This window comes from Podarcis cretensis, assembly GCF_951804945.1.
Source record: "Podarcis cretensis genome assembly, chromosome: Z".
NCBI classification, from domain to species: Eukaryota; Metazoa; Chordata; class Lepidosauria; order Squamata; family Lacertidae; genus Podarcis; species Podarcis cretensis.
In genome coordinates, this window is record NC_137184.1 from 49,584,867 (window position 1) to 49,610,382 (window position 25,516).

The following is a 25,516-nucleotide window of genomic DNA, read 5'->3' on the forward strand; positions in this document are numbered from 1 at the left end:
GGCTAAGCAGAGCATTCCTGAATCGGGGCCTTTGTGACCTGCAATTGTCATGGCAGCACACAAATCACCACTCAGGCATGCCATCCTTATTCAGGCTGGGAGGGGAGAGTGGGGGTGGGGGCAGAGGAGAGGACAGGAGGGAGGGAGGGAGGGAGGGAGGGAGGGAGGGAGAGAGAGAGAGAGAGAGAGAGGAGCAATCCAAGTTGCCAGCGCAAAGCATTCAGAGATAAGCACAATTCTGCTCTCAGAGGAAGGATACAGATGGAAACTCTTTCTGTGCTGGCAGGGGGCTGAAAGGGATGGGCCAAGAAGAAATACATTTTATTGCAACCCCCACCCATAATGAATCAGGTGGGAGACAGATGGCATTTTTGAAGGAGGGTGAAGTTTTCCCTTTTTAAATGCCAGGATTTAGCGAGGGAGATGCGTTAAAGGTGCATGGGAATGACTACATCCTTGCTCCCGCTAAGATCTTGCCTGCCAGCAAATCATGATGAATGGTAAATCCCCCCTCCCCCCCTCAACAGCATTGGGCTGTGGTTCAGGACAAGAGGGCTTTAGACTTACACAACTGAGGAGGTGGGCGGAGGCTGGGTAGAGGAGGAAGCAAGGTGCCCGAGGGCAATGGTTTGGAACAGCAGTAAGAGCTGTATGCTTGTTTACCTGGGGGTGGGGGAAATGCCTCCTCTCATGTGTACATTCCTCCCCTCCCCCTACAATTAAGACCTGGCACCTGCTGGATTCCTTTTAAGGCAGCCTTCCTCAGCCTTGGGTCATCCCCAGATGTTGTTGCAGTGCAACACCCCCACAAACCTCCAGCTTGCATGGACAATGCTCAGGGGCAGGCAGCCCTGGCAACATCTGGGGATGCAATGATGGGACAGGTGGCTTTATGAAGACTGGTCTGCTGTGACTTGGAGGCAGGACATTCTTGGCTGTGGCACCAGAGCTATAGACTCTCTTCCACAAGGTGGTGAACTAACTCATCCCTCCACCTGTTTCATCAGGCATTTGCTGAACACCTGAGCAGTGGAAGCTGCTGTCTAGCAGCAAGTCAGAATGTTTGTCTGTTGACTCAGTTTCATTGGCTCTGACCAGCAACATCTGCCTACAAGCTCTCAATGGCTGAGTGCCATGGACAGGCTGGGTGCAGAGGAGTGCGTGGGAGGCACCAGCTGGGGAACCCCCAAGGGAACCCTCGAGGGAAGAAGGCTCAGAGCCAGGGGACTGGATGATGATAAATGGTCAGAGGGAGACGAGGGACCAGGCTGGGAGGAGAAGGTGTCATCAGCTGAAGAGGCAACAAGGTTTAGTGAGCAGGAAGAGGCTGGGGCAGAGAGCAGGAAAACATTGAGGCAGAAGCAGAGGCTGCAGAGGAGGGCGGCCAAGATGCGGAGAGGAAGCAGGCTGGTGAAGAAGCCAGGGAATCTCTCCTTCAGTCCCTGTAACTGCCCCTACTGGGAAGAGTTTCTAGGCCTGCACTGTTTTGGTTTTTTTTCAATAAAGCGTTAACTTCACTGACACCAGTGTTTTTCATTCTGACCTGGTCCTGACTGGCTCCTGACACTCCTCCCCATAACAACAGCCCTTTGAAGCAGTGACTGGCCCAAAGCCACCCAGTGGGAATTTGAACCAAAGACCCTCAGGTCCTAGGCAGGCACTCTAACCACTACACGACACTGGCTCTCTTGTTTTGCCAGTGCTCCTGCCTTCCCTCCTCACAAGGAGCTTTGCCTCTTGAGCCATTGTGAGTGGTACAGAGGCCCCTACAATTAGCAGACTGTCCTCCTTTGTCGAGCTTCCTGGCACTCAGCCCTTCTCCTTTGAAACATTCTGCACTTTTTTGCTGCAACTCTTTTCAGCCCTGAGCTCTTCTGGTTATGGTCTTGGATGAATTGGCTAGTGTGCTCACATCCTCTTTGGTGAAACTGGGCTTCTGAAGGCTCGGTGCAGAGGCGCAGGACAAGGCAAGCCTCTGTAACAAGCCCCAAGAGGAAGGGATATCAGGCCTCTATGCCAAATAACACCCCTGCACACACACACAGAAAGAGAGAGAGGGAGGGAGGGAGGGAGGGAGGGAGGGAGGGAGGGAAAATCATCCGGAGCCATGGCTAGAACAGCCTGGCAAGGGAATCTAGAAAGGTTTTTAGCCCATGAAAAGGGCCATTACTAGAGTGTAACTGTGTCTTGGCTACCTGGAAGAAGTTCCTGCTACAGCATCTGCAAGCCTTGTCATCTCCGCTACCAAGTTCTCAGGGAATGATGGGGTGGGGTGAGAAATTCAGTTCAGATCACCTTTTAACATGAACCTCTACTTTTTACCAAGATGCAACTACCTAACAAAATGTGTACAGTACTTCGCATTTTGCGGTGCAGCTCTCTGACCAAAACCACTGTTTTAAAAATGTGTAAAGGTAAAGGTAAAGGGACCCCTGACCATTAGGTCAAGTCGTGACCGACTCTGGGGTTGCAGTGCTCATCTTGCTTTACTGGCCGAGGGAGCCAACATTTGTCCACAGACAGTATTTCTGGGTCATGTGGCCAGCATGACTAAGCCACTTCTGGCAAACCAGAGCAGCGCACGGAAATGCACTTTGACGTGCTTTCGAGCTGCTAGGTTGGCAGGAGCAGGGACCGAGCAACGGGAGCTCACCCCATCACAGGGATTTGAACCGCTGACCTTCTGATCGGCAAGTCCTAGGCTCTGTGGTTTAACCCACAGCGCCACCCACATCCCGTAAAAATGTGTATATCTGGTTATAAAACAAACAAGCAAACACACACTCACACACATCTGCATGTATTAGTGGAAAAACAACAGGACTGGCTCTGTTTCTGTGACTGTAAATGGTTTTAACTGTTTCTAACAACAAAATTTAAATGTTTGCAACCTGCCCTGGATGAAGAGCAGGCAACACATTTAATGATCCTAATGATAAGAGGAACAATGAAACATAAACATAGAAGAAGAACAGAAACATAAAACAATGCAATGTATAAGGAAAAATTGCACACAAAAATGTGTCCCTAAGGATAAACAAGTACATCCATACCTCGGGTTACAGAGGCTTCAGGTTGCGTTTTTTTTGGGTTATGGACCGCCAAAACCCAGAAGTACCGGAACGGGTTACTTCCGGGTTTCAGTGGTCGTGCATGAGCAGAAGCGCTAAATCACGCTTTGCACATGCGCAGACGCACCGCTGCGGGTTGCGAATGCTGCGGGTTGCGAATGTGCATCCCACACAGATCAGGTTCACAACCCGAGCGTCCACTGTACTAAAATGCTGGTGAATTTTCACAAGGACTTTTAAAAAGAGAGATCCAGACTGATGTGGGAGAGTAGCAAAATGAACATATACTAGAAAAGTTAGAAAGCGGGAGAAACCAACTTTGACACATTTGTCCACCCCTGTTCCCAGGATTTCCCCAAAGGACCCTGGGAATTGTAATCCCAGAGCTACTTAGGGTGGGTTTCCCAGAAGGCTCAGATGTCCTCTCCCTGCTCCACTGATAACAGGGCCAGCTATTTAGATGCCTGGAGCAGAAAATTTCAGTTGCATCCCAATGGAACTAAAAATATTCAAAAGGCCTAAAGAAGGGATAAGGAACCTTAGTCTTGTTGGACATTGGCCTTTTAAGTATTGTGGATCGTTACTTTATATTGTTTTGGATACAGTGCTTAGAGCTGTTCAGTAAAATGCTGTCAGAAAATTCAGCCAGGTGCGATATCACACTTTATACAGCATGGCTCTTAAAAGGTAAGGGGAGTGGCGGAAACCGAGAGAAAAATAATTAAATTAAATTATATGGGGCGAGGGGGAGAGAGATCCACTCATACAGAGCTTTTCAATCTTTTTGAGTCTACAGCTCCCTTGACCAACTACATTGTTTCTGCGACTCCCCTGGGGGCTCAGGTGCCTAGTAGGGAAAACATGCTCTGAACCTGAGAAGCCCAGTTATGTCCCCCCTTGCCTGCAGAGCCAGCAGCCCCTCACCCCTTTTTGAACACATTCCCTTGTGGTGTGTTCCCTCAGCCTCCTCTCCTCTCCCCTCTCCTTGGGAGTCCTCCCCTGCAGCCCCTGTTGTCTGCAGCATCCCTGACCATCCTTCAAGGCACTCCAGGTGCCACAGCACACTGAACTAACAAATAAGGACTTTCAACACTTTCAGTGTCAAAAAGTAAGTGTAAACTTCTATGCTTCAAAATGCTTATATTTGGGTCCATTACTAGTTAAAAAGCTAGCTAAAGAACTAAGCAACTAGTCTTAATTCTTGTGGTTTGGTGTAAATCTAGAGGAGTCTGACTTCTTTGTACCTTAACCTTATTTATTAACCTATCTCTTGTTCTTTCCCCTAGCTGACAACCTTCCTGGGATCCCTATTCTTGGGCAACACCTTATCAATTTATGCCAGCCATGTTGTTCTGTTTTTATTAAGCAGTCTATATACACTTTTCTAAATAATTAATTAAATCACACGGGGGTTTGTTTCATTTTGTTAATTCTCCATTGCCTGGTTTAAATAAACTGAACAAACAAGAGCCACTCACCTATGAAGTTATTCCACTCCGTGTCCAGCTCGCCTTGGTTGGCGAGGCAGCCCCTCATGACATTGAAACAGTAGTTGTAACACGGCTTGACAGCAACTAGGCCTTGGCAGAACGGACAGTACATCATCTTCAGCAAGGCTTGGGCCCCCTGCGGTGTGGGGTTGACCTTTGCAGAGAACAAAAATAAAAGCATGGGTGGAGGGGCCAGGAGGAGAACCACAGACAGAACTATTTTGTCTTTATCATTTATAAAGTGCCTACTATTTTCTAAGCACTGATACCAAAAGATACAGCAGACTCAGTATCTAACAGACACAGCACAAAAGGAAAAAGGAACAGAGTGGGACAAGGAAAGCAACAGCAGGACCAGCTGCTCCTTCACCAGCCCATGGACGGGGCCACACTAGTCTCCCCCGCGCCTTGCCATGAAGAAAAGCAGCTGGAGGAGGGAAGGAGTAGAGTGGTACCTCAAGTTACAAACGCCTCAGGTTACAAACGATTCAGGTTACAAACTCCGCTAACCTGGAAGAGTCACCCCGAGTTGACAACTTTGCCCCAGGATGAGAACGGAAATTGTGTGCTGGTGGTGCAGCAGCAGCAGCAGCAGCAGCAGCAGCAGCAGCAGCAGCAAGAGGCCCCATTAGCGAAAGCGTGCCTCAGGTTAAGAACAGTTTCAGGTTAAGAGTGGACCTCCGGAACAAATTAAGTTTGTAACTAGAGGTACCACTGTAATCCTATTTGTCATCTCTGGGACCCCCTGCGAATTTCACCAACGGTAGCCTGGAACTGGGTGCATGCAGTGCAGATGATGCGGGGAGCCCAAGGAAGCTCTGCAAGACCTGGATGCCTGCCCACAATCCCTGGAGTGGCAGACTAGGGTGCCGTCAGCAGGTTCCAAGAACCCTCCTTGTTGTGAAATTTTCCTGGGAGGTTTTCTGAGGCTGCATTCAGACATGGGGCTTATTTCATTAAGTTTTCCTGGTGATAACGCTTCTGTCCCCATTTCCAACATTCCATTTACACGGCATTACCTTTTCCGTTACAGAGCTGTGGTTTTTTGACCAACACACCACCATGCCATGCTAAATTTAAATGGTGGCAAAGAACTGCATGCTGGGATACCACCCCCAAATTTCATCTCATGAAATTACAACACAAAACTCCTGCAATTTTCTGAGTTAACAGGGCTGCAGGTGGATTTTTACCTCTGGAAAGAACACAGGGAATGAACACTACACTTCCATTAGATTTGCTGAACAGGCTTTCACGTCATGTGGAAGATTGCATAAAACATGGAAATCAGGTGAGGAAATGAGAGGAAAATGGAATAAAACACTGTCTGAATGCAGCCTGAGAGTTTGTTTGGATGAGAGCCAAAATTGATTTTTTGCCTTTGTACATTAGGGCGATTTCCACACACACTCACACACCCCTCACTATCCTCCACCAAGATAAAGCAAGAAGCGTGATCAGAGATGTTATCCTTACTTTGTTGTTTATATAACAAATTGTACATTTCTTTCTTTCTTTCTTTCTTTCTTTCTTTCTTTCTTTCTTATTGAATTTATATACCACCCTATACTCGGAGGTCTCAGGGCGATTCACAAAATAGAATCAAAATATCAAACCACAAAATACATAATCAAAATAAAAGCAGTAACAACCCAATAACCCCCTACCCCCCCCCCCCCCGGGAACACATTTTAAAAGGGCCTAGGATGTCAATCAAATCAACCAAAGGCCTGGTTGGAAAGGAATGTTTTTTGCCTGGCTCACTTGATTGTGATTGAACCGCTAAGTGGTTCGCAAGAAAAATTCTAGTCAGGCAAAGAGACGGAAGGAGCATGTGTGAAGCCTGGTTGTTGAGAGGTGTGGCCTGGGAAGAGTTTCAAAGGCATGAGAAAGATGGTGTGTGTGTGTGTGTGTGTGTGTGTGTGTGTGTACACACACACACACACACACACACACACACACACACACACACACACACTCTTACTTAGCCTACTGAAGCTCTTTACCCCTGGAATAGAATGTGCTGGAAGTGGTTGTGGCTCGCTGGCACTTTGAAAAGCAGCACAGCACAACTCAGCAACATGTGCTGCAGAGTCAGGAGGTAGCATGTACAAAAAGACACACACGTGCGCGATGCAGTGATAAATCCTCCAGAAAGGCTTTGGGACTGTATTTAACTGGAAAGGAAAACCGTGCTACAGTTTAGGGTTTCAAGACTTAGATGTCAGAGCTGCATGTTAGCAAGTTTAAGGTTGGAACAAACAGTTCTCCAAGTCTCCAGATTTCCGTAGCTCTGCCTGCCAGCAGAGTAACCCATCCCTTGGAGATTTCTCCATCTGAATTCCAAGACACTTCTCTGCCTCCCGGCTGCATCTCACACAACAATTAAGAGGCCTTAACTGAGGAGTCTGGTGACCAGGAAACGAAGTCTGGTTGGTCGGCACCTTGGATTGGAAATCTTTGCAAAAAAATTTGCACCTGGCTTTAAAGAGTCCACACTGCCTGGCTGTGGGCTGGAAACTTGGTTTTAAGTAAAAACCCAAGCGGGGGTGGGGGGATGTGACTGGTCCCACTGTTTGGAATGGTCTCCCTCACCGTTGTTAAGGAACAGAGGACAACTTTGCACACACAGCTTTGCCCCTACAATAAGCAGGGAAGGAGAGGTCATAGGTCAGTGATAAGGACACATGTTCTACATGCAGAGAGTCCCAAAGTTAAATCCCCAATATTTCCAGTTAAGAGGATCAAGAAGCAAGTGAGGCTTGGGGGGGAGGGCAGACAGAAGCCAAAACAAATACAAAAAAGAGAAAATAAAAGAAACTATTATCTTCCTCTTCCATGTAGAGGTTTGCTACTTCTGGAACCATTAGCCTGGCTTTACAAAGCCATTTGTTTCAATTTGTCACATGTTAGCTTTTTTTTTTAACAACAACATTGTGTCTAAAACGTAATTGTGTGACATCCAGTATTAGTCTTGCTCTGAGTAGACTCAAGCACATTCATTTCACACACACACACACCCTTTTTCTTTGGTTAGATGTGTAATTTTAAAAAAGCATTGCTTGAAATTTTAACAGGTGTCAAGCTACGTATCAGGACAACGTTGGTAGGTAGCCAATTGGATTTGGCAATGTGGCTGTATTGTCAACTGAAGGCCACAAGTCCTGCATAAACGAAGAATTCTGGTCTCTTTTGGAGCATCAGAAATGAACTCTCAAGACTCAAGAGGGGCATCTGATGCTGCCACAAACGGCTCACAGAAATGTCAAATTCTGCCCCTCTTCCTAACTGCTTTTCAGCTTAGCCCCAATTTTAAATGACATATAATTTAGCCATGTGTTGTTCATTATGAGGATATTTCTGAAATCTATGAATTGCAAAATATCAAGTTCCCTTCCACCTTGAGTCACTGAGGGATCTGGCTTACATATTCCTGCTCCCACCAAACATACTTTTTTTTTAGTGCCCTCGGGGCTTAGGCAGGAAATGTCCATGCTTGGCAGCAATTTAAACCCGTTGATTTTAATATCTGTCAAGGGTTCAATAATAGCCCAATTCCCCTGCCCTGGGGGGAGAGAGATGAGGGAGGGTTAGGGAGAGAACATGTGAAAGAGAAAGTTCCCATACTTTAAAAAAAGAAGAAGCCAAAAAGGCCTTCACTCTGGTTGGAAAGTGCAGCCCAGGGTGGGAGGACAAGAGAGAAATCATATTGCAAATTACAGTGGTAACCTCGGGTTAAGTACTTAATTCGTTCTGGAGGTCCGTTCTTAACCTGAATAATAATAATAATAATAATAATAATAATAATAATAATAATAATAATAATAATTTATTATTTATATCCCGCCCATCTGGCTGGGCCTTCCCAGCCACTCTGGGCGGCTTCCATAAAAACCAAAAATACAGTAAAATCACACGTTAAAAACTTCCCTGAACAGGGCTGCCTTAAGATGTCTTCTGAATGTCAGGAAGTTGTTGAAACTGTTCTTAACCTGAAGCACCACTTTAGCTAATGGGGCCTCCTGTTGCCGCCACATGATTTCTGTTCTCATCCTGAAGCAAAGTTCTTGACCCGAGGTACTATTTCTGGGCTAGCGGAGTCTGTAACCTGAAGCGTCTGTAACCTGAAGCGTCTGTAACCTGAGGCGTATGTAACCCGAGGTACCACTGTAATACATTTCACCTGCACTTGAAAGGGCTCTGCTCAGATTTACCCCTTTGGCACCCACTAGCCTATGTCCTATAATTAAGTGAAATTTATAGCCCCAACCATCCCAAGGGCAGGAACAAGAACAATTCCTCTTGGGGGCGGGGGGGGGGGGACACCCAGAGCCCTGTCCTCCAAAGGGCGAAGTAAAATTTGGAGGAGTAGCGAATAGGTTCTGCTCAAACAACGCTCAGATTAGATTTGGATATATGAAAACCACAGGAAAAGGAGGCCTCGCGGCAGGTCGCTTTTACATGGTGAAAGTTCCTATTGGATGCCCTACTTTCTGTTTTGAAAATAAGAAGAGCTGCTTTTTAATATATTTTTTATGAACTGCAATATATATTTTTATAAATTAAAAAGTGCAAAACTGTAATGATAATAAGCTGTATCCAATGTAGCGCTAAGCTAAAGCGACTCGGCATTATATGTGTCCTGCTGGCAAAATGTTTTTCCCCCATGCAAGAGAATGCATAAGCTGGCTGCTGGTGACTTTGTTGCTGTGCAGTCTTCAACACAACGAATTTCCAGTAGTGCAGCTGTTGCATTGAATTCCCCTCTTGGCCAACATTAAAACTCACCCACCACCAGCATAGGAGCACTTGAAAGACTTGACAGAGAATTTTGGAATAATAATAATAATAATAATGCAAAATGAGGTGGTTGCGTAAGAAATTCAGGTTCCTCGGGAGTGGGCTGAAAATTAAGGCCATGAAATCTGGCTATACAGAATTCCCGTAGATCTGCAAAACTGAAAGAAATTCATGTGGTACACAGTTAGGTAAGTGGGCACCGTGACATCTGAATTGGGCCTGCCAACATGATTGATTCAACATCGTGAATGTTACATCTTCGTGGGGGCTGAGGCAATTCAGTTGGGGGTGGGGTGCAGGGAGAGAATTTTGAGGCTGGGAGAAATAAAAGGGAAGAAAATCAGACAATGGGAAAAGTCAGCATTTTACAGGAATTTGTGGAATTCTCTCCCCAGAGAGCCTAGTCTGCTTCTTCCTTTACTATATTTTCAAATTCAGTCAATGAAAACATTTTAATTCCCCCCCACTGGCTTTATAATTATTAAAAACAAAACCTCAAGATTTTATTGCTGCCAGGCCTTTTTTCCATGACTTTTATCTTGCTATTGTTTTGCTGTGATGCTTGTTTTCTACTGAGTAAGCTGCCCTGAGAGGGTTTACATTGCAGGGCTGCACAGAAAACTTAAAACATGAGTAACATTTCAAAGAGTGCTTCTTGCAGCACAAGAGCAGCAGATTTGTATTTTGTTCTGAATGGTCTGCTATAGTAATCCATAGTTTGCACAGCCAATATAAGAGCATCCTTTTGATCTGCATTTATATAGGAAGCTGACTTGTACACAGGCGTCAACTGCATCATTAGGAGACAGAAACCACAAACATCGCTAAAGGGGGATCATTACAATAACTGTTCCAATGACAAAAGTGATACTGGAAGCTGCCCACTATAAGGTTGGAGTATTTCTCCATCTTGCCCAGAGGCTCCCCAACCCTTTTGGGTCTGGGGGCACATTTGGAAATCTAAGAAGTTGTCTGTGAAACACCCATTTCACAGAAGAAAAATTGGTAATGCTCAGAAACCCCTCCCCTCCCTGAAACAACAACAAGCAAAGCACCTAAGAACAGAAGACCTGCCAGCCAATGGCCTATCCAGTCCAGCATCCTGTTCTCCCAGTGGCCAACCAGATGCCCATTGTGGGAAATCAGCAAGCAGGATCTGAGTGTGACTGCAGCTCTCTCCCATTGCCCCTTGCAATGGGCATACTGGGGTGTATAGGGTGCTAGAGCAGGGGTAGTACCTTTGGTGGGGGTCATGTCATGCTCCTGCTTGGGTATCATGATTGCGTGAAATCATAACGATTGTGTGATACGATTTTGTGATATCATGATTCATGAAACCATGATTCCGTGGTATCATAGTGCAAAATCACGGTATCATGCAATCGTGATATACAAAGGGTGTATGTGGTGTTATGGGAGAGGTACCATATTGGCCTGGATATAAGATGCATCCAAAAATAAGCTGCCGCCTCCTGGCACTACCACCATGAATGGGGGTGGGGTGGCCAGTGCCTGGTTCTGAGCATGCTGCGTGCCTATCTCCTCCCGGCACTACCTCCCTAAGCCAGCACCGGCCGCCCCCTTTCAGGATGGTAGTGTTGGGAGGCAGGCTTGTAGCACTTAGTTCTGAATACTTTAACTTTTAACAGCTGGAATTTGGGGGGGGGAGTGAGGTTTATATTCAGGACAATACAGTAATACCTCTGTTGGGGGACACGTCATGCTCCTTCTAGGGTAGTTTGCCACCTTTGGTCCCCACCCTGCACTCAACTCTCACCTGTGGCTCCTAGAAGCTGTCAGCATGAGACAGCAGCCACACCTGGGAATGGCTTTGACTGGCTGGCTAAGCTGGATGAGAGCAGCCTATGGGTCTCAAACCCTCATTGAGTTAGAGGGTTTTGCATGCAAAGACAGCTCCGGCAGATGGAGTGGACAAGACCAATAATGGGTCCAACAGCCAAGAAGGCGGTTTCTGCTCACACTGTAGAGGTAAGTGAGCTTGTCCACCTGGGAAGGGAGCCCATCTAGGAAAAGGAAAACTATGATCCTAAACCTCAACTGCCTTGTAAAATATCTTCAGGGGGGAAAGGGCCAAGGAGTAAACTGTAAACAAATCTGGAGTGGAGTCCCTAGTTGGATGGTGCCTTGTACACCTCCTTCTAGCAACTCCTGCAGCCAGGCTGTTGCCAAATGTACTGCTCTACTTTCCTTTGGAGCACATCAGCCAGGCCAAGAGGTGGGGGGATTGTCATCTGGCCTGCCCAGAACCTCCATACACACTGCCCAGGCTTGGGCCCTGGGGAGGTCACTTCAGTGCTGCTAACTCAGCAGTTTCACATCACCCACAGAAGTGCACTCCAGTTTCTCTCAAGACAAATGGGTGTCAGCAACTGCCTCTGACTAGCCACCATAGCTATCCAATAGCCTTATCCTTGATGATTTTATCGTATCCTCTTTTAAAGCCATATAAGTGGTGGTCATCACCAACTACATTCCATAGTTTAACTATGCGCTACACCCCCCCCCCCCCAAAAAAAAAAAAACCTTGACCAAACACTTCTACTCCAGAGTCAACCCCTTTAACTAAAGCAAAACAACTCAATTTTAAATACAGTGGTCCCTCTGGTTACAAACTTAATTCATTCCGGAGGTCCATTCTTAACCTGAAACTGTTCTTAACCTGAAGCACCACTTTAGTTAATGGGGCCTCCCGCTGCTGCAGCGATTTCTGTTCTCATCCTGAAGCAAAGTTCTTAAGGTACTACTTCCGGGTTAGCAGAGTCTGTAACCTGAAGTGTTTGTAACCCAAGGTGTTTGTAACCCAAGGTACCATTGTAAAACTAAATACTGGGATGAGCAGGAGGCCTTGTCAGAAAACTAAGGAGGCTATCAGCAGGAGCTGTGATGCCCATAGCGGCATGGGCCAGGAGTCAGCTTCACCTGCTGAACCGCAGCCTGAAGGGCAAGAAGGCAGAGTGACTCTACCTGCAGCTGATCAGTCTTCAGAGACAGAGAGGAGAAGGCACTGATGAGAACCAGCTGGCTCTGGTCTTCTTAAACAGAGCTCTCAGCAGCAGTCAGATGCTGGAAACAACGCCTGTGGTTCCCACCACTACTTTGCTGCTTTCTGCTCTCCATCTGGACCCTTTGGTCTGTGTTCATCTGGATTCCCTGACCTCTGAACTGTCTGACTTCATATGTGGATTCTGCTCTCAAGGAAGTGTTCCTCAGAGACTCCTAGCCCCTGCTTGCTCAGCAACGGGACTCAGACAGGGCCTCAACACATAGGCGCCACGCTGAGGACTCTTGGACCAATATTCTATGCACTGACTAGCAGTGCCTCTCCAGAGCTTCTTCAGGCATAAAAGGTGCTTCCCATGATCTGCTACCTTTCTCAGAGGTGGTAGACGTTTATGGAACCTGCTACCACTGGAGGCAACAATGGCCACCACCTAGGATGGTTTCAGAAGAGGATTGATTGGACAAGCTCATGGTAGGTAGGCCACTAGCCACAACGGCTCTGCTCTGCTTCCATGGTCAGAGGCAGTAATGCTTCTGGATACCACTTCCTGGGAGCATCAGGCAGGGAGACGGGTGGTGTTGCTCTCGGGTCCTGCTTGTGGACCGGGTGGCCACTGAAAACAGGATGATGGAGGAGATGGACAACTGGACTGATCCAGCAGTCTCTTATTTTGTTCTTCCTTATCCTTTTAACTGGAGTTGCTCTCAGGGGTTGAACCAGGGAGATCTTACTTAGTGTGCCTCTGAGCCACAGCCCTTTCCCCCCAGATGCACCATAAAGGGCTTTCTGTTGTGGACAATGAGCCCACCACCACCAAACCCTAGGAAAGTGGTGGCTGAAACAACGGCAAGCATGTCTGTCTCCTGCATCGCCACCAGCAGCAAGAGAGGAGCAGTAGCCAGGGTAGCTGCAAAGCAGGTAAAACGTTTGCTACCACCTCCCTTGCTCTGCTTTGCTACTGCTTCCCACCGAAGGGAGAGGAAAGGTGCTGGACACTCCCTGGAGGAGGACCCTGGATTCACTTACCACTGATTTGCAGCAGCTGGGCTAATGCCAGACTTCGGGGTGGCCAGGTTAAGGGAATTGTTGGTTGCTGTGAATGGTTTTTGTTCTGGGGGAGAGAGGGGACCGCGGTTTCGTTTATCTGCTCATCAGTGGGTGAGAGTATTGATTTGCTTACTGTTTGACTATTGCTAACGTTGCTTGTTACTGTTTACAGGACTTGTGTGTCGTTTTTGTTTTTCCATAAGTTGTGTGTTAGATGAAGTGGTAAGGTATTATATGATTTTTCCACCCTGCCCGCCTACCTTGACAAATGTTATTATGCATGTGCACATATTTTCTTTAACGTAAGTTGCTTAGAGAGCCTTGGATGAAAAGTTACTAGTAAATAAATATAATGCAAAACATTCCTTTTTAACCAGGACTTTGGCTGGTTTATCATTTTAACCCCCCCCCCCAAAAAAAAACACCCCCACCTTAGACTGAGTTTTAGCACAAATGAAAAGTTAAAACAAATCATTATTTCCTGATGAATAGCCTTTGGAGTATAATGTAACTTAAATAGAAAACCATCTTTAGAAAGGTTTTTCCTCCAAAAGCATTTTATTTTAAAAATCCAGTTTAAATTTTTAAAAATCCGATTTAAATAAAAAAATCCTTTTTTGATATATATTTTTAAAAAATCATTGGTTTTTATCCACCCTGCTTTTATTTTCTATACTGTAATCTTTTAATGTGAACCACCCTGAGATCTTTGGATATAGGGCGGTATATAAATTCTAACAACAACAACTCACCACAGACACCTTGCCAACCACGTCCCTTGCCACGGCCAGGCCTTGTGCGAAGGTGCGTGCCGCCACAAACGCCCGTGTCACCTGGAGCTTCAGCTTGCGGGGCACATCCCCAAAGGGCTTGAGCTGCTCCGTGTACTTGCTGACACACTCCAGGTACTCGTCAGAGAAGTGGTACTGGGGGTTGACCAGGCGGAACATGCGCTCCAGCAGCCGGGCCCAGAAGTCGTTGAGCATCTCCTCCAGGTTGACGCTGCCGCCTGTGTAGTAGCGCTTCAGCTCCACAAAGAGGTCCTTAAACATTTCTGAATTCTGCATGTACAGGAGGCCGTAAGTCCTTACAAACATGTCGTTCAAGGATTTCTCGGCGTTCTCAAGAAGCTCTCTGAAGAATTCTGCAGGGAAGGGGAGAATTGGTTCACAGAATCATGGAATTGTAGGGCTGCAAAGGGTCGCCTGGCCCAGCTCCCTACAATGCAGGAATCGCAGCCGAAGAACCCCAGTGGACTATGCACAAGAGGGCAAGCTTCCAATGTGTCTCCAAAGCTTTGGGTGTAATAAACAAAGCTCAATTTTAATCTAGGAGGGACTGCAAATTAGGGCCACACGTTTTTATTTTGAAGGGTATGGGCAGAGGGGGGACTGTTTAGGACAAGGGTCAGAAGCCTCTTTTGGGCCTCTTTTGCTGCGGAGGCCTCAGAGGACACAAAATGCCTGCCGCATCAAAAAGAGCAGATAAAGAGACACAACCACAAAATGGTGCAGGCATGCCTCCACCATCTCCCACTCCACATCAATGGCCACTAATATGCTTTATTCACAGAGAAGCTCTTTGCATCTCTCCTCTGAATTAAAGTTGGCCCTTCCTCTGGATAACAGGTCACTGCAGATGTCATCCTTAGTCATCATTTCTCTTCCACATCTGAATGTGAAAGAGAACATCTGACATCTGAATACTTCAGCTAGAGTTAAAGACTGGCTGAAAGCAAGGTTATGATTCCACCCACAATTTGCAAACCACAGTTTGCATTAAATGTGGTTAAGAATTCTATCTGCCCAGAGGCAGCATGCATATAATAGCCTTCCTCCAATAGTACAAAAAGGTACACATTTGATCATCATCTTCCCTCCAATCAATTTTAAGTCTTGCAGACTCCCAGAGATGCAGCAAGGTGATGGGTGTTCTCTACCAAATGTGGCCTTCCCTCAGCCCATAAATCAAAAGGTGGGACAGAGCAAAGTTTCTGAAAAACAAAATACCAGACCCTCAGGGTGGAGAGGCAGAAGCTGCCTTCCACTCTGGGAAGATTTATGCTCTCCTGCAAGTTATTACCATTGCATTTCTGCAGCACCCAATATCATCCAGGAGTAACGCAACAATGGGACACACACATGCCTACCTGAGCATCATAAAGAATACAAGATGAAAGGTGAAGGGGATTGGAAAGGAAAGAGGGAGACTCTGCCCAAACTGGGAAAATGGTGGAAAATGCAAACCGTTACAGAACTTCAGATATGCAAGGGAACTTGGAGGTCACCCAATCCAAAAGAAAGTCCTTCGTGCAATGCATAGTTAAACTATGGAACTCCCTCCCCCAGGAGACAGTGATGGGCACCCACTTGGATGGCTTTGTAGGAGGACTAGACAAATTCTTGGAGGGGGGAGCTATTGGTGGCTACTAGCCAGGGTGGCCATGCTCTGCCTCCACAGCTGGAGGCAGAAATACTTCTGAATACCAGTTGCTGGAAACGATGGGAGGGCAGAGGTGCTGGGAATTTCTTGATGGTTTGCCAAAGACAGCTGTTTGGTCACCATGACTGCAGAATACTGGACCAGATGGACTGTTAGGGCCTGATCCACCAGGGCTCTTCTTCTGTTCTTATTGTTCAATGCACCACAATTTCCTTCCCCTCGGATTGTTTTTGAATGCATTTTCTTCTCTCCGGGGGAGAACACATGGGGGGGATTCTTCAGCACAACCCTAGACCCAGATTCTTGCTGATCACTTGCCATGGACTGGGTGGATGCAGAGGAGTAGAGTCAGCAGCTGGTGAACCCCCAAGGAAACACAGCCCAGAATAACTAAGGAGATAGTACAAGAATACTTGGCTAGTCTAGATGTATTCAAGTCTCCAGGGCCAGATGAACTGCATCCAAGAGTATTAAAATAACTGGCAGATGTGATCTCAGAACCACTGGCAGTCATCTTTGAGAATTCCTGGAGAACAGGCGAAGTCCCGGCAGACTGGAGGAGGGCAAATGTCCCTATTTTCAAAAAGGGGAAAAGAGAGGACCCAAATAATTACCGCCCAGTCAGTCTGACATCAATACCAGGGAAGATTCTGGAGCAGATCATTAAGCAAACAGTCTGTGAGCACCTAGAAAGGAATACTGTGATCACCAATAGTCAGCATGGATTTCTGAAAAATAAGTCATGTCAGACTAACCTGATCTTGTTTTTTGACAGAATTACAAGCCTGGTAGATGAAGGGAACGCAGTGGATGTAGCCTACCTTGATTTCAGCAAGGCATTTGACAAGGTGCCCCATGATATTCTTGTAAAGAAGCTGGTAAAATGTGGTCTTGACTATGCTACCACTCAGTGGATTTGTAACTGGCTGACTGACTGAAGCCAAAGGGTGCTCATCAATGGTTCCTCTTCATCCTGGAGAAGAGTGACTAGTGGGGTGCCACAGGGTTCTGTCTTGGGCCCGGTCTTATTCAACATCTTTATCAACGACTTGGATGATGGACTCAAGGGCATCCTGATCAAATTTGCAGATGACACCAAACTGGTGGCTAACACCCCAGAGGACAGGATCACACTTCAAAACGACCTTGACAGATTAGAGAACTGGGCCAAAACAAACAAGATGAATTTTAATAGGGAGAAATGTAAAGTATTGCACTTGGGCAAAAAAAATGAGAGGCACAAATACAAGATGGGTGACACCTGGCTTGAGAGCAGTACATGTGAAAAGGATCTAGGAGTCTTGGTTGACCACAAACTTGACATGAGCCAACAGTGTGACGCGGCAGCTAAAAAAGCCAATGCAATTCTGGGCTGCATCAATAGGAGTATAGCATCTAGATCAAGGGAAGTAATAGTGCCACTGTATTCTGCTCTGGTCAGACCTCACCTGGAGTACTGTGTCCAGTTCTGGGCACCACAGTTCAAGAAGGACACTGACAAACTGGAACGTGTCCAGAGGAGGGCAACCCAAATGGTCAAAGGCCTGGAAACGATGCCTTATGAGGAACGGCTAAGGGATCTGGGCATGTTTAGCCTGGAGAAGAGGAGGTTAAGGGGTGATATGATAGCCATGTTCAAATATATAAAATATATAAAAGGATGTCACATAGAGGAGGGAGAAAGGTTGTTTTCTGCTGCTCCAGAGAAGTGGACACGGAGCAATGGTTCCAAACTACAAGAAAGAAGATTCCACCTAAACATTAGGAAGAACTTCCTGACAGTAAGAGCTGTTTGACAGTGGAATTTGCTGCCAAGGAGTGTGGTGGAGTCTCCTTCTTTGGAGGTCTTTAAGCAGAGGCTTGACAACCATATGTCAGGAGTGCTCTGATGGTGTTTCCTGCTTGGCAGGGGGTTGGACTCAATGGCCCTTGTGGTCTCTTCCAACTCTACGATTCTATGATTCTAAGGAATAAAGGCTCAGGACCCGGGGAGTGGTGGTGGGGTGACAGTGAGTGGCCACAGGGAGAAGACGGGGGGGGGGTGTTGGAAGCAGAAAGAGTCTATGGCAGAGAGCAGAGCAGAATCAGAGACAGAAGTGGAGAGGCCAAGAGGCAGATACGAGACAGGCTGCTGAAGAAGCCAGGGAATTTTCTGTTCCTGCTGTGACCTGCTCCCCTCCCAGAACCCACAGGGGTATGAAGAGGGCAGAGCAGAGACAAACAAGGCATTGGAGTGTCAGACTGTTTGGGATGGACCCAGGGGAGGAGGAGACATAGAGAGCTGCAGGAAGGCAGGGACATCCCCACAACTGCCTCATAGGGGCAAGTTATACTGGGAAGAGGCCTGGGATGTTTTGTTTCTTTGAATACAGGGTTAACTTCACTGACACCTTGTGGGTTATTGCTGACTTGCTCCCAATCCCCGCCTTAACACCACCACCTGTTAGAGGGGAACCTGGGGCAGATGCCAAGGGTGGGCACTGTCTAGGGTGCCAGCAGACACCCCAAAGTGCCACATATAGATTCCTGGACACAGAAAACCTTAAATGTTTTAATAGGTGCAACTTCATACACAAAAAGCCAGACCAGCTGATTCAAACTGAAAAAGGAATCCAGACCTAGGGATTGCTCTTGGGAGTGTCCCACATCATGCCTAGAAAATGCAACGTAGCAGAACTGCCACCCCCATCCCAAAAATGAGATAAAAGGTGCGAGATTTCCACATCCCCAGCTCTGTGGTCAGAAGGCAGAGCGGGGTTTATTTTGGGGAGGAGTTCATACGAGACTCAAAGAAAGCTCAACAAGTAACATTAATACCATCATAATACCAGCAGCGTAATAATCTTAAAAAGTGTCTAATGTGGGACAGATGTCTGTAACAGAAAGCATGATTCCGTGTCCCAGAGTTTCTATGCAATGTTACTTTTTCCCATCTGTCCTGTACGTAACTACTTTATGATTTAATATCGTTCAAAAAAGGAGGGTGGGGTGAAGAAGGAAGGTCAATAGGTTTGGAATTCCCAAACTTCTTGTGTGCAGTCCTGATGGTTCCCTGTTGCACAGACTACTGCACTCCTCAAAAACAAAAGCCCCCCTGGGAAGGACGGTAGAAACGCGCCCCCCCCCATTATTTCCTCCAGGGCACTGGATATTTGGCATTCTGTCCTGTGCCTTTTTGTGACTCATGTTCAATAAATAAAATTTTAATAAAACATACCTCTGTGCTGGGATCCTCAAAGGAGGCAGTGTTTAGACTTAAAAAGTTGTTAGAAGCAGGAGCAGGAAAAAGAGAGAGTCTTTGGCTCGGTTTGAATTTAAACCTTGTTAAAATGTATGAAGTATGTCGGAGTTCAAATTTTGTAAGTCTTCAAAGTGCTCCAGTACAAACAAAGTCTAATTCAGAAGATTTTCGGGATGGGGTGGGGTTCAAGGAGGGGGAATCACTGAAGTGCATTTTTTTAAAAGGTGTTCTTTATTAACACAGTTCTGGGCTTGGAGCTTGACTGAGCAGCAGAAAGCACAGCAACTTTCAGAGTGCAGGAAGAGGAAAACGACCCCTAGGGGAAAAAAGGATTTTATTTTGACACCCGCCTCCCAACACATCCTCTGTCCAGTATCAGCACGAACTTCTCTGCTGGTTCCCATGCCTGGCATTTCCTGTCTACAATTTTCTCTCTCACTCTTGTGCGCATTTAATATATACTATAGAGAATGGCTGGGTGGTATGTATTAACTTCTTCTTTTTCGTATGTATTAATTTCTAATTCATTTAATCATTCTGAAAGCTCACCTTGTTCACCTCTGTTTCTTTCTCTTTTATACCTGCCCCCCCCCCGCCCCCGCCCTGCAGAACTTTTAATAGGAATAGGAAGGCCAGAGAACACCAGAGAAGGCCAGCTACACCCTTGGAAGCATAGCTGGAAAAGGTTTATGACAAAACTGGTTTTGAAAATGATGCTGTTAAAACACCTCCATCTTCTAATCCAAAGAGCAGAAGCCTGGGTTACTTAAGAGATTTCTGGCATTATGGATGGAGCTCAGTTATTTGTATCAGTGTTAAGAAATAACAAAACAAAACATCTATATATGTAATAAAACATATACAACAACTCAAAGAGGTTTACTTACAGAGATTTGTTTTGTGCTATAAGTCTGTTTCAACTTTGTGTGCCACTTAGAGGTCCTTTACTTGGAGGAAAAGTGGGTAAATAAATAAATAAATAGGCTGGATAGGTTGGCCTGAACAAAATGTGTCTTTGGCAGGTGTAGAAAAGAGTACAGTGAAAGCACCTGCCTGACGTCAACAGGCAGGGAGTTCTAAAGTGTGGGTTCTGCCACACTAAAACATGCCGGAAAGAACACAGCTGCTAATTCCTTGAAGACTGAAGGGGCAAACCATAAGGACAAAGACAGGATGTGGAATTGGTGCACTAGAACAGTGTCCTTCAGATGTTGATGGAATACAACTAACATCATCCACGCAAAAGTGAAGGGTGATGGGAGCTGTAGTCCTCCCAAGTTGGAAACCCCAGGTGGTCAAACCCTGAACTGGGTAATCCAATACCTTACAGTCAAGCCATTGGTCCAGTGTTGTCTGCAAATGTGGGAGTTGGGGGGCACCAAGTTGACAAAGGCAAGTCTAAGCTGATTGGCAGCAGTTCTCTTGCATATCAGACAGGAGTCTCTCCCAGCCCTGCCTGGGGATGCCAGGGATTGAACCTGGAACCTTCTGCAGAGACCATGGGTAGACAAACTAAAGCCCTTCTCAATCCGGCCCGCGGACAGTCCGGAAATCAGCGTGTTTTTACATGAGTAGACTGTGTCCTTTTATTTAAAACACATCTCTGGGAGATTTGTGAGGTATAGGAATTCGTTCAATTATTATTTCCCCCCAAAAAATAGTCCGGCCCCCAACAAGGTTTGAGGGACGGTGGACCAGACCCCGGTGAAAAAGTTTGCTGACCCCTGGCATAGACAATGTTACTGTTAGGTGGATTTTTGGCTGGTTGACTGACCGAATCCTATGTACTCCCATCTGGAGGGGGCCAGGTTGGGAGAGACTAGCATAAGTTGCATCCTTGTTAGAAGCATAGAATTGTAGAGTTGGAAGGGACCCTCCTGCAATCTCAGCTCAAACATCCTGGACAGATGGCCATCCAAGCTCTGCTTATAAACCTCCAAGGAAGGAGAGCCCCCCCCCCACCTTCCATCCCACTCTCAAACAGCTCTTGCTGTCAGAAAGTTCCTCCTGATGCAAATAGCAGCATTGGTTCTTCCTGAAAGGCAAGACTTTGCTACTGTTTCTCCTGGTTAGGTATAAATTCTCTCCCTCTCATGGTTTGTTGGCTGATTAATGAGCCACAACATGGCCCAGGAATAACCCCTCTGACCTTGAGGGGAGGGAGAGAATGGAGGTGGGGGCAGGGAGGCTGGTCTGTTATCTTGACAGGTTGAAGGGCAAAATGAATTAACACCTTTCGTTTGTCTTGGAAATTGGGTTTGTTCTCAAACAAAAGTTGTGCTTTAAGCGATTACTTTTCTTGTTTTATGGCATTGTAAAGGCCTGATCAGCACTGCAGTGGGTGCTCTGGGTGGGGGAGACCAACACAAACAATGTTTTCTCTGCCTCAGCTTAAAGGTGGACTTCCATTGATACCCTGAACTATTTACAGCCTGTGCTAAATGTTTAAGTTTAGATTAGAAGAACAAAAAGTCACCCTGCTTGACATTCTGCAAGGTCATGGAGAACAATAGGTCTCTGCTCTGAGCCTGCATGTCCAGGGAGCGTGAACAGTGACTCCGATCTACAACCCTCGTTGGACTCCCAACTCCTATCAGCCAACAGGGTCAATGGCCGGTGGTGAATAGAACTGTTGTCCAGTAAAACCCAGAACATCACAATTCCCCCGTAGAATTATAGGATGGTAGAGTTGAGAGGGTAGAGTTGAGAGGGATGATCCAAAGGGTCATCTAGCCCATGGCTAGGCAACCTAAGGCCTGGGGGCTGGATCCGGCCCAATCCCCTTCTCAATCCGGCCTGCAGACAGTCCAGGAATCAGCGTGTTTTTTTACATGAGTAGAATGTGTCCTTTTATTTAAAATGCATCTCATTTGTGGGGCATAGGAATTTGTTCATCCCCCCCCCAAAAAAAAATATAGCCCGGCCCTCCACAAGGAGGGACAGTGGACCAGCCCCCTGCTGAAAAAAATTGCTGACCCCTGTTCTAGCCTAACCCCCTGGAATGCAGGAATCACCAGTGTCTGCGGAAGATTAACATAGAGGGACTTCATCAAAAGCCCTACTGAAATCAGGCATTTGCCTTTTCCACCAAGATCAAAACTATCAAAAGAAAAGAAGTAAGATTTGTCCACCATGCCTTGTTTTTGAGAAACCCTTGTTGGGTCTTAGTAATTGCAGCATCCTTTTCTAAGTGCTTGCAGCCTGACCATTTAATTATCTGTTCTAGGACCTTTACTGGTATTGACATACCAGAGCTTGCAGGGCAGCAGCTGAAGAAGGAGCAAAAAGGGTTTTCTTGTGTGGGTTTCTTTGTGGCTGATTAGCTGCTCCCCCTGTGCAAAGGTCAGAGGGGGCAGGGTTTCTGTTGAGGCAGGTGATTAGCTCTGGGAGGAGCTTATCAGAGCTTACAGGGCAGCGGCAGGGCAGTTTGATCCATCTTTTAGATTTAGGGGAGCTAGTCTCAAACGTTTGTTGGGGGAGACCTAGGTTTTTTTGGGGGGGAGTTATATGTCCTGTCTTCACACTTTTTATGATGGAGGACCGCTGTAGTCACCCCCAACGACACGTTCTCAAGATGGAGGGTGAGGGAACAGCTGCAGTCGCCTGCGGTTCCTGCGCAATGTTTGCCATCTTGCCAAAGGTTGCAGGCAGCTTTACCTGCAGCAATTGCATGTTGATTGCCCTCTTAGAAGACAAAGTCCAGCAACTGGAGGAACGTGTAGCTATGCTCCAAAGAATTAGAGAGCTGGAGCTCTTCTTGGAAGCAACAGAGCACACCGTCTCCACCAAGGAGGAGACAGGGGACTCCCCTGAGAAGGAGGCTAGTTCACCAACACAGGAGCCAGATATATGGAGAAACGTGACTCAAAGAAGTAGGAGGCCCAGGGTTCGCTCTGATTGTTTAGAAATACACAATCGCTTTGAGGTCCTCTCCCCTAGCATGGAAGACGAAGAGCAGACTCCATTTGAGGATCTCTCCCTTATTACAGTCGATCAGGTATATGAAGACGAGCAGCAAAGTGAGTCCTCAGGGAATGTGCAGGCGACCTTGGAACGGACAGCTCACAGAAGAACCCCGACCAAACCTAAGAGGAGGCGTGTAGTGGTGATAGGGGATTCCCTTCTGAGGGGAACAGAAGCAGTGATCTGTGGGCCTGACAAGATGTCTCGGGAAGTGTGCTGTCTCCCCGGGGCTAAGATCCAAGATGTAACTGAACGACTGCAAGGAATCATAAAACCCACTGACAAATACCCCTTCCTCTTGGTTCATGTGGGAACCAATGACACTGCAAGCAATAGCCTCCAGAAGATCAAAAGAGACTATGAGGCTCTGGGCAGGAAATTGAAGCAATTAAATGCGCAAATTGTCATCTCATCTGTCCTCCCAGTTGAACGACGTGGCCCAGGGAGAGAGGGAAAAATAGTGGAAGTGAACAGCTGGCTTCGCAAATGGTGTAAACAGGAACGGTTTGGATTCTTAGATCACGGACTGCAGTTTCTTGAAGATGGACTTCTGGCAAGCGATGGGCTGCACCTCACAACGGTTGGGAGGAATGTTTTTGCCAAAAGTCTCAGAAACCTCATCAGGAGGGCTTTAAACTGACTAATGTGGGGGAGGGAGACAGTGCTCCTGAAGGTAGGAGTCTATCAATTGATGAAGATGATCATCCAAATGTCATAGACCAAATGGAGCAAACAGCACGCAGACCTAGTGGTGGGAGGAAAAAATCCTTAAATAAGAGACACGGGGGAATGATTAATGGACTTCAATGTCTGTACACTAATGCGCAAAGCATGGGAAATAAACAAGATGAGCTTGAGCTCTTGGTACAGCAAACTAAATATGACATAATAGGCATCACTGAAACCTGGTGGGATAAGTCCCACGACTGGAATGTAATAATGGAGGGATACAATCTATTTCAGAGAAACAGACCAGACAAGAAAGGAGAAGGAGTGGCGTTATATGTCAGGGATGTGTATACCTGTGAAGAGATCCAAGATTTAGAACCTCAAAGCCAAAGTGAGAGCATTAGGGTCAAAATTAAGGGAGAGAAGAATAACAGGGACCTCATTGTGGGAGTTTACTATAGATCCCCAAGCCAAACGGAGGACATAGATGATGCCTTCCTGGAACAGATGACCAAGCATGCAAAAGGAAGGGAGATAGTAGTAATGGGGGACTTCAATTACCCGGATATTTGTTGGATGTCAAACTCAGCCAAGAGCATAAGGTCATACAGATTCCTCACTGGCCTTGCAGACAACTTCATTGTCCAGAAAGTGGGAGAAGCAACAAGAGGAACAGCCATTTTAGATCTGGTCCTAACCAATGTTGATGACCTGGTTAGTGGGGTAGAAGTGGAAGGATCATTAGGCGCGAGTGATCATGCTCTTCTGAAGTTTACTATACAGCGGAAAGGAGCAGCCAAGCATACTCGGACTCAATTTCTTGACTTTAAGAAAGCTGACTTCAAAAAACCTAGGGAAGTGCTGGGTGAGATCCCATGGACAGTAATACTAAAAGGAAAGGGAGTTCATGATGGCTGGGAGTTTGTTAAGAGGGAGATAGTAAAAGCACAACTTCAGGCAATACCAATGAGATGGAAACATGGAAGGTGCCTAAAGAAGCCAGGGTGGCTATCTAAAGAACTTTTAACTGAGTTAAGATTAAAAAAGGATGTGTACAAAAAATGGAAAAGGGGGGGAAACCACCAAAGAGGAATTCAAACAAATAGCCAGCACGTGTAGATACAAAGTCAGAAAAGCTAAAGCACAGAATGAACTCAGGCTTGCTAGAGAGGATAAAAGCAACAAAAAAGGCTTTTATGGGTATGTTCGTAGCAAAAGGAAGAACAAAGAAACCGTGGGGTCACTCAGAGGAGAAGATGGTGAAATGCAAACAGGGGACACAGAAAGGGCTGAACTCCTCAATGCCTTCTATGCCTCAGTCTTCTCCGATAAAGAAAACAATGCCCGACCTGAAGAATTTGGAGCAAATGATTCAGCAGAGGAAACACAGCTCAGAATAACTAAGGAGATAGTACAAGAATACTTGGCTAGTTTAGATGTATTCAAGTCTCCAGGGCCAGATGAACTGCATCCAAGAGTATTAAAAGAACTGGCAGATGTGATCTCAGAACCACTGGCAGTCATCTTTGAGAATTCCTGGAGAACAGGCGAAGTCCCGGCAGACTGGAGGAGGGCAAATGTTGTCCCTATTTTCAAAAAGGGGAAAAGAGAGGACCCAAATAATTACCGCCCAGTCAATCTGACATCAATACCAGGGAAGATTCTGGAGCAGATCATTAAGCAAACATTAAGCAAAAGTCTGTGAGCACCTAGAAAGGAATGCTGTGATCACCAATATTCAGCATTGATTTCTGAAAAATAAGTCATGTCA

General features: G+C 46.4%; 1 protein-coding gene across 1 annotated transcript in view; it reads right to left on the reverse strand.

The window, feature by feature from the left end:
- Positions 1 to 25,516, reverse strand: part of GPC4 (glypican 4) — a 107,618-nt gene that overhangs the window by 12,439 nt on the left and 69,663 nt on the right. The window contains exons 3-4 of the mRNA XM_079962808.1: positions 14,183 to 14,574; positions 4,550 to 4,715 (exon numbers count right to left, since the gene is read on the reverse strand). Of these exons, the coding sequence (XP_079818934.1) occupies positions 4,550 to 4,715; positions 14,183 to 14,574 (558 nt within the window). The remainder of the gene's footprint in view (positions 1 to 4,549; positions 4,716 to 14,182; positions 14,575 to 25,516) is intronic.